The sequence below is a fragment of the Aptenodytes forsteri genome, unplaced genomic scaffold, assembly GCF_000699145.1.
Source record: "Aptenodytes forsteri isolate BGI_AS27 unplaced genomic scaffold, ASM69914v1 Scaffold53, whole genome shotgun sequence".
Classification (NCBI taxonomy): Eukaryota; Metazoa; Chordata; class Aves; order Sphenisciformes; family Spheniscidae; genus Aptenodytes; species Aptenodytes forsteri.
This window is the reverse complement of record NW_008795909.1, coordinates 12,326,746-12,336,751: the sequence shown is the minus strand read 5'-3', so window position 1 is coordinate 12,336,751 and position 10,006 is coordinate 12,326,746. Positions and strand designations below refer to the sequence as shown.

At 34.8% G+C, this 10,006-nt stretch overlaps 1 protein-coding gene across 1 annotated transcript in view; it reads right to left on the bottom strand.

Moving 5' to 3' along the window:
• The window catches only part of DNAH12 (dynein axonemal heavy chain 12), an 80,965-nt gene that overhangs the window by 37,615 nt on the left and 33,344 nt on the right, over positions 1-10,006 (bottom strand). The window contains exons 30-39 of the mRNA XM_019473434.1: positions 9,089-9,272; positions 7,823-7,963; positions 6,776-6,859; positions 6,504-6,692; positions 5,700-5,819; positions 4,836-5,024; positions 3,998-4,149; positions 2,941-3,079; positions 2,687-2,853; positions 1,367-1,622 (exon numbers count right to left, since the gene is read on the bottom strand). Coding sequence (XP_019328979.1) covers positions 1,367-1,622; positions 2,687-2,853; positions 2,941-3,079; positions 3,998-4,149; positions 4,836-5,024; positions 5,700-5,819; positions 6,504-6,692; positions 6,776-6,859; positions 7,823-7,963; positions 9,089-9,272 — 1,621 coding nt within the window. The remainder of the gene's footprint in view (positions 1-1,366; positions 1,623-2,686; positions 2,854-2,940; positions 3,080-3,997; positions 4,150-4,835; positions 5,025-5,699; positions 5,820-6,503; positions 6,693-6,775; positions 6,860-7,822; positions 7,964-9,088; positions 9,273-10,006) is intronic.

Below are 10,006 nucleotides of genomic sequence, written 5' to 3'. Positions count from 1 at the left end.
CTGGTAGGAGGGGGATGGATTGAGGTTCCCCTCCCCTGGCATCTCTAGTTTAAAGCCCTCTTCGCCAGCTTCAAGCCTATGACTGAAGATGCTCTTCCCCTCCTCTGACAGATGGACCCCGTCAGCCCCCAGTAGACCAGGTTTCTCAAAGCGAGTCCCATGGCCTAAGTAGCCGAACCCCTGGCTGTGGCACCAGTCCTGTAACCATTTGTTGACTCGCCAGATTCGACTTGAGTATGTCAATATTCGCCAGATTCAGTCTTCAATATGTCCTTGGGTATAAGCAGAGCTAGTGGAAAACTCTGAGAAAGGCCTCAGTTCTGCAGTAGAAGGAAGTCACATCCCCTGTGAAACTCAGCCATTTGATTTTGCCTTTGAAGACCATTTGTTGACTCGCCAGATTCGACTTGAGTATGTCAATATTCGCCAGATTCAGTCTTCAATATGTCCTTGGGTATAAGCAGAGCTAGTGGAAAACTCTGAGAAAGGCCTCAGTTCTGCAGTAGAAGGAAGTCACATCCCCTGTGAAACTCAGCCATTTGATTTTGCCTTTGAAGCTGATCAGTTTGTCAGAATTTTTCATTGGTCAAGTATTAGCTACCTAATGCATTTCCATGATGAATACTTATGGTAGGCAATAGATTTGTTCACACTGCTAATTATTTCTGCTACGTAATAAGCCAGCAAAGCTATACTTTGATATTGTATCTGTAACTTAATGCTTCTTCGCAAAAATGTCACAAATTGCCACTCCTTTTTTTATGTGTATGGTACATCACAAATGTCATACTCACTAAAATCTGTAACATGGAACTTCACAAAACATTTAGAAATTCCGTACAGCTGGGCCTAATGGCTTTCAGTTTTACAACATTTCTGTGATGTGTTTTGTCATGCTGGAGTCAGATTCTACAAAGCTGCATGTTCACATTGGCTTCCTTAGTCTGCTGTGATGTGCCCATAACTAGCATAAAAACTGGAGAGGAAGGAGAAAAGTGGGGAGGGTACTTTCTTCGTTCTTAGTCTCTCTGAGAAGGAATTTTGGAAGGGTTGCAACTGATATTTTCATTTTGTCTTTGCGTGTGACAGCTTCCCGTGCCTCTCTGACTCCAAAGATATTCCAGTCTCATCTACTTGATGTTATGTGGACAGGTACCACGGAGCCCACACTAACACAAATTCAAAGACAATTTTCCTAGAATAAGAAGGTTACTGCAACAATAAAACTAAGACAATTTTGTCAAAACAGATGAGGCTGTATGTTAAAAATAATAAGGAACAAAATATCTAAAATCTCTACTTCACCAATTAAATTATTATACTGAACAAATTACAGTAAACTTCCATTAAGGTATTTGCCTCTTACCTCTAAAGTGGCAGTGACAATTTGATTTCCAATTGTGAAGAACTCAGAAGAAAATTCACTAGTCCGTAGGTAGAAAGCTACTACGGTAGAGAAGATGCGAACCATTGTTTCATCACTAAAAGAATTAATAGTGCAAATGTTGAAGTGTCGCAAAAATCGAGGAGTAACAGGATTCCTCCCACCTCCTGGAGGCCCCATAGCAGCAAGCAACTGTACATCAACAAGTGTAATTTTAGATGTGTCCTTTAAATCATACCTTCAAAATAAATTGCAATGTGACATTTAGATAGTTACAGTTATAACACATTTGTTACAGCTTAGATGCCTCTGTATTAGACAGTACTCTCTGCATGCATAACGTATTTAAAAATATAATATCATTTATTACATACTATATTTTTAATATATATTTTATATTAAAAAACAAGAACAAAACCCAAAAAACCAAGAACAACTAGTCTTATAACTATGCCCCAGTTAATCTCAACACATCATGCTGGCCCGAAAGAAAGATTATTTGTTTAAACTGGGTTCCATAAAACCCGATGCGAAATTTTGAGATGGGTATTTAGAACTGTAATGTGGCAAGATATATTATCTCTATTCAAGAGCAACAGATATTTGAGCCTGGAATCACAAAAGTAACAGCATTTGAGAAGTGCGTGGAATCACAGAATAATTCAGGCTGAAAGGGACCTCAAGAGACCACTTGTTCCAATCTTCCAATCTAAGCAGACCTAAAAACCTCAAAAGCAGGGAAGACCTTTAGCTTATTTTTTTCATGCCTATTACCAAATCTGATTTCATTGTTATTTTTAAGAATTATTTTGAAATGTTGTTAAAAAAAATAAAAATTGTTATCTTGGATGACAGTGAAAAAACAACACAATAAGTAAAATCAAAAGTTTTATATAATTGCACATATATATATAAAAAAATCTGCCAACTCACTCTGAGGAGGAAGAGAAAGGAAAGAAACAAGGAACTGCACTGGAAAAATACAAATAATGAAAAACACAGACATAAAAAACCCCCAGGTGTAAAAGAATGATTTTGTTTATATATACAAATACTGCTGAAGTTCAGCAATAAAACCTTCAAAAAAACCCGAAAATGAATCCGACTGATCAATTTCCTAAATTGAAAAGTCACTTAAAGAGCAACACAGAAGTTGCTTCAACTTTAAATAATGTATTTTTATATAAGCCAAAGCTATCAAAGCACTTTAAAAGAAGTTTTAAAAGTAAAATTCAAGTGAATAAATAATTATAACAGGAAATGTAGCAACAAAAAAGTTTCAATTGTATTTCAAATAATTACCAAAATCCATGGTCAAAGAGCTGTCTTAAAAGTTCTATAGGAGGCTGTGCACCATACTTCTCCAAAGCAGGCATATTCATATCATCTACAAAAATAATGCACTTTTTTCCCATTGGAGGGCCAAAGACTCCTTTGCGCCTCTTGTCCAGCCTGGCCATAATAATGTTCTATAATGCAGACAGAAATATTCAAAACATATATGAATATTTAATCTATTTTACCTTTTTGAAATGTAAATTATCTGTTCTACTAACCTGGGTCTGATTGGCACTGGTTCGAGCTGAAAAATTAATGAAGAAGGGAAAGTAGCGCTCCTTTTCCAAGTTGTTCATTAACTTGTCCTTGACATACACAGATTTCCCAGTACCTGTTGGTCCCACTAAAAGCAGCGGTCTTCACAAAGAAAGAAATAAAACATACAGACAGCAGAAATCTAACAAACTATAAACTAATTGCAATTAGAAGTCAAAGGTTTTACTAACTTGCCCTGCTTGTTCTACCTCTAAAACCATCATGCCTTAAAAAGAAACTAAAATGTTTTAACATATTCATATAACCCTCATAATTTTAGTTTGCTCCCACCAACAAGACAAAGGGGACAAAGAGAAAAAGACATTTCTCATTCCCTCATTATACTGGCTTTAGAGTATGCATGAACATACATGGGAGTCAAATTTCTCCTGATAGGTCCTGCAGTAGTTTAAACTTCATAAAGCTTTCAGCCTTGAAATTTAACCTGAGGCTGCTTTATATTTCATTCTCTTGTATGATCTGACCATAGCTAATATAACGGATTTTGATATGACTAATCAAAGGAAAAAAAAAAAAAAATTTCATTACCAAAGAAAAAAGAAGGTACAAAAACTATTTGGGCTATCATAACAGCCTCATCAGAATAAGCATACTAAAACTGGATTATAATAAGGCTTCATAAAAAGCCCAAAAACTGACTTTAAGGCAACAAATTGTATAGTAGTAGTAAATGTCTATTTTTAACAGGCCAAATTTGAGTTGAGGGCTTGATAAAAACAATGAAGTCAATAGAAAGAGTAAGAGGAGATATTTCTACCTCAATATTTCATTACCAAAGAAAAAAGAAGGTACAAAAACTATTTGGGCTATCATAACAGCCTCAAGAATAAGCAACTTTAAGGCAACAAATTGTATAGTAGTAGTAAATGTCTATTTTTAACAGGCCAAATAAACGTTGAGGGCTTGATAAAAACAATGAAGTCAATAGAAAGAGTAAGAGGAGATATTTCTACCTATGACCAATATTTCAGAAATTTGCACTGAAGTGACGTAACTTACTTTCCATGGGTAATGAACAGCTCTGTCAAATAGGTATATCGGACTGTATCCATAGTTGGGACTATAATATCTTGAATCTTCACATGTTTATCACTGTAATTAATATTTTTAATAAATCCGTTCCAATGAACCCAACGTCCTCTGCCTTTCAGCTAGAAAGAAGTAGAGATGTAAAACAGAATGGTGTTACTTCTATACATATGGAAGGTTTTCTCTACTACTTCACTTCTGAAAAATGAAAATAATGAATTTTAATAAATTAATGAATATTAAATGTTTCAGAAGTTCATATATTTAGTTTGCTTTATCTCACTAATGAAGTGTTAAAGTACATACCTAAGCTTAGACTCCTTTGTTTTCTTAAAGATTTTGTTCAGCCAAAACAAAAACATACAAAAACCCAACAGAAGAACATATGCAAAAATTAAAAAGTGTAATTATAATCTAACATTTCTAATGGATACTGTAAACAAAATTGTAATATAAGCAAACTGCCTACGGGCTCAATATCGTGCTTTCCTTCTAGACATTCCACATCTTTCCTTCCACACAAAACCAGATTTGAGTCCATCAGCTTAGATTTAGCTACAGAATAACTATGATGTGGCAACATTATAAATAACTGACGTGTACATCTTGGTATTTTCTAAAAAAATTTTGCCAGCACATTAGTATTCAAAAAAGCAAAATAAATGAAAAATGCACTCTGGGATTTAATCCAACATCAACAGTCTACTACATCCAACAAGCTTCGTAAAGTTAAAATATCCATCTAGCTGTATTTTCCTTCCAGACTGTAGGAATCTACTTCAGTCAATGCAGAAGCAATCAATCATACCTCATACATGTAGTCATAGACCAAGCCTTTCTCTTCAAAGGGACACTCCCATTTTCCCACACTCATTGGTACAGGATTTATTGCAGATTTCCCAGCCAAAGTTTCCCTCAAGAAATTATCAAAAATTATCCTGCTGTCACCATCACAAGTTCCACCAATGGACCAGACTGTGGCAAAAGCAAAGCAACCCTGCAGGGGCAAAAAGATGAACAACTGTCTAAAAAGTTGACATATGAACCTTGTCTGATTAACAAACATAATTCTGAAAAATACTGTTAAGCAGATAGGTGTTACCACTGACTAAAGCATTACGTCACATGACAAAGCCTGAGAAGAGTTCAATCGTGGTCTCAGGATTTTCTTATCGCAAACCAGGATCTAGGAATTTGCTAATTCGATTTTAAATAAATACTTTTACATTCTGTTTTCTTCAGTTTTTCGTAAGAACAGTCATATAAGGTCAGACAGAGCATCCAACTAATAAAACTCTCAGAAAACACTCTTCCCAAGGAAATTTTGCTCAAACAAGCCAATCAGTATTACATGAACACATATTTCATTCAAGGGAAACAAAACACTTTGCTTTAGCTAATTCCTTGGTTAATCAAAAAGTACATTTAACAGAAACACTATTTATCCCAGTTAATTGGAAAAAATAGTAAAATATTTAATCATATTTGTTACTTGTGAGACTTGTGTCTCATCTGGGCATCTCCAAAGTTTGGGGGGAGGGAGCAAGGAGGTAGCAAAATTGTTTCACATCTCTTATACCAAATTAAAGTTGTTTTGATTAGTCCAATTATTTTTGAAGACCGGCATATGCGGAAACAGATATAAATTTTTCTACAGGTTAAAAAAACCAACCATAATCCATGCACGGATGTTTCTGTTGGTGGGATCTTCTCGCACAGTTTGACAAATCAACATTTCAAAAAGCCGTGTAAGAGCTACTACAACGTTGGTATTGCTTGTAGGTACCAGTTCCTAAGAGATACAAAAGGATGGGTATTATACTTTACATGTTCAGTTAGTTTATCTTTTGGAGTTAAAATACTAAAACAATTAGATAATTAGCTAATTCTGAACAAATATTTGAAGTTAAGGTTTACACTGACTTTTATTCAAAAGATCATTTGCCCTCCTCTATCCTTGAAACGTCAAGACATTCAGCTTGTTAACCATGTTCACGGCTACCATGTGACCACTACAATCACACATCTTAAAACAAAAACCTCCACGGAAGTAACTACGGCAATACATGAGCAAAAGCCTAAGCACTGTATCACACAGTGTTTGCAAGGAACTACATGTACGTTTCTCCTAACTCTTAAAAAAGTACTTCCCTATTCAACATGACATCTTTAAAGAAAAAAAAAAAAAAAAGTACAAAATTCTCTCGGGAAGACGTTCCACCCAGTGCTTTAAATACTTACTTTACTTTTGAAAAAAACAAGGTGAAAACTATGATCAACTTACAATAAAAGTCTTACCTAACGTTCTCATTTTAACTTTCCAAACTGGACCCAAGAGTTGCCCTTCTCGAAACAACAGGAGGCTGATGCATATTCATTCTAATTATGCTTGTCATGAAAGAATAGTCCCTCCCTACCAAGGATAACAGAATGGAAATGGCCACCTAGCTACTGCAGGCAAAATGGCAAAGAATACCTTGCACTGTTTCTGCCGGAGTCTTAATACTGGTGGTATTAACCAATCAAAAAGTCCCTGTAGAAGATCTTGATGTCCCTTCAAGTTAAGAGGTTCAGGCAGTTTACTCAACCAAGAGGTAACAAGTGGCCTCCAGCCCAGTTGAGAAGGTTCCAAATAAATCATGCCACAACGACTGACTGTAGCAGGCTACGGAAAAATTGTAAACTCATTTTATTATACATTTAATATATTGAACTTTGGTTTATATTTTCATTAAATATGAAACTTACTGATGCCTGGGAAAGATCCATTGTTTCAAAAATAAGATTCATCTGAAGGGACATTTGGATGATTTCCCCACTCATCAAACAAAGCTTTAATAATAACGATTTAAAAAAAAAAAAAAAAAAAAATCACAAGCAAGATTAGAAAAAAAAAATTAGTTGTAAATTACACTTCCTATCACAGGAGAGTTCTACATGAAAATCAGCAAAACCAAGTATAACCACAAGTAAGGTAAACCACATAAAATGTTTAATCACTTGGAGCAATAATTATTTTTTTCAGGCTTTAACTAAATTCTTCACTTAAACCATAGTACTGCACATTATCCTGTCATACTCAAGATGGATAGTTACCTGTAATTAACCTACTGGTAGGGTAAAGAAAAGGCAGCAAGCAGAAAGGAGAAAGGGTATCTGCTGTTATTGTTGCTAACACTGAAGCATTCCAGCTGGAGACCCATCATTCCTACTTATTAAAATAAAAGTCCAGTTTGAATATTTTGACACACTATCATCCAGAACTTAAACTTAAAATGTCATCTCTAATTTTTATATTCACTTTGAGATTCCTAAGGCCCATTTTCAAGAGTGCTGTATGGTTACAACTTTGACTTGAGAAGTCATTGATTTTGAAAATACAACCCTTTGTGTCTTGGGATTGTCTTTAAACGTAAGTGCCTAAGTTTGTGCAAATTTTGAAACTGTGGGATTTACATTAAATATAATTAAATGTATTTTTTTAAATTTAAATTTTAATTATGTTACAAACTTACAATATGACATTAAGGAAATACTATACATTTAATGCCTTACAGCAATGAGTTCTGTGATTATTATTCCAATAAAGTAAAGTAAAAAAAACAAAACCCCAAAAACCAACCAAAAAAAGCTTACAACTTGTTACCAAAGCCACCTTGCACTTGCTCTTTTCAAATGCCAGGCACTGCTGTTTGCATTTGTGGCTGCTGTTTGCATTTGGGGTTTTATATGTAGAAGAATACTTTCAAAATGTCACATTATTTTATTTAGGCATTTATTTCCACTGACTGATACCTTTTTGTTGTCATCCAGAACCGTGTTCATGCTTTCTATCCACAGAGTATCAATTGGGCCATCAAAGATAACCCATTTGCGTTCAGGAGTCTCAGATAATGCAAATTCTCTGAAAGTATTAGCGATTATACCATCTGTCCACTAGAGGAGAACATAGGAATGATAAGTAAGACATAGTATACATAGTTCAATTTAAACTGCAAGTAACAGAAAACCCTTCCATTTCCTTTTCATTATTCCTCTCTTTTAATTATTTTTCTCTTGTTCTGCAGAGAGCAGATCATAACTTTGCAGGTTCACTGAGGGTCATGCAACATCAACAAATTTAAAAATAGTGATTTTTTCACTTTAAAGAATATTGTAACAAACAGAAGACCAGCAATTCAATTTACAGAAACTTAGAAGTACTTCTGCTCTGTCTTGCATCTGTTTCTCCCCAGATTTACCCTAAGTTTCACTATTTCACATTCACTTCTTCATATTGTCTCTTCTCCAAACCTAAGTTTCACACTTGGGGACCCATGAGTTCATAAGTTTTTCCAGATAGTTTTTGCATTACGTAGATTATACTGGTAAGGAATAAACAGATAAATGAATACAGTTAAGTTTGGTATGATTTCCTAGCATGGATGCAACTATATTAGGACAATGACCCTCAGAATGATATTAATTTTTTTTTCCATATTTAAACATACATGCTTGGTACTGTATTTTTTTTATACAAAAGTTTAAAACAAGCCATAAAAGTATCAGCTACAGTTAAATTTACAATTGTGTTCTCATCTGTGTTTAAAATGATAAAATTATGAATTCATCAGTTTACAATCCAGAATAATGGAGGTCTGACATACAGGAAATGGAAAAAAAAAACCCAAACACTAGAAATATATAGCTTTTTCTGCTATAAAGCAGAAAAACCAGACAGGATTATTAGCTCCTAGTCTTGAACCCATACTGGTATGTTTGCTTCTTTTTTCTGAAAACCAAACCAGTAATTTAATTTATAGCACAGCCCTATAAACATTGTCTGGAGCCCAGGGAACAGATGAAGAAATGCTGTCTAGAATTGGGACTTAAAAACCAGAAGCAGGAGCCCTGTAAACTGCCTTTCCTGCCCCTGAAAACAACTGTGGAATGACACTGTGAAGTTAGAACACACTTACACAAGTGCACTCATACAAACCCCATGAAAGCCACAGCAGGTGAGAGGAAGAAACAGATAAAAGGTGGGCAATTACTATATACTATTTTTAAAACATACATTACCTCATGGGATACTGTATCAAACTGCCCAAAAAGCTGACCCATAGTGATTGATTTTGGATTCACAGTTCTAAAAACTACTTTTTCTTCTTCACCATAACCACGGTCTTTCATAAGAGACAGTGTATCTGCCAACACATGTAGAACTTTGGTCTTCCCAGAAAAAGATTCCCCTACCAGCATAAAGCTGTTAGATGGAAAAAGAAATGCTATTAATAAATTTGTCTGGCAATTTAGACTTTTACAGACCACATGAAGGCCAACAGCATCATTCATATGCTTAAAGCTAATTTTCACCTAATTTTCAAAAAGCAGAGCAAGTAAATCTGGTTTGTATATAAGAAACATAATTTAGGCAAAAACAGTTTATTTGCACACGCAAATATGATTGCACAGCCACTGTATGCAAGTTGTCCTCTAAAACATAGATATACCACCACACTAGTTCATTATTTGCTGAATCGAAGATTACTTTCTAGTTTCTTTTCGGTCCAGACAAAGTTTATAACAAAGTTCTGGAAGAACACAAACAGTAGGAACATGTACCACACACACACAATCAAACTATCTTCGCCCACATTTCAAAGTAACTTTTTTAGTCAGCCAGCAGAAGGATGCGACTATAACAATGTCGCACTGAAAAGATTAATTAATGAGCTGAATATTAACAATCATATGACTAAGGTCATGCTGTATATATTTTCTCCACACAGTTGCTATTCAGTAATAAAAGCTAGGAATAAAATGGCAGAGATCTGGTAACTAGTATTTTAATATAGACAAACTTTTACAGTCCTAAGTCTTCACCATACTGATATCCACACCTAAAATCATTACACAGGTGAGGCTACTTTTGATATCATAGAATCATTAAGGTTGGAAAAGACCTCTAAGATCATCGAGTCCAACCGTCAACCCAAC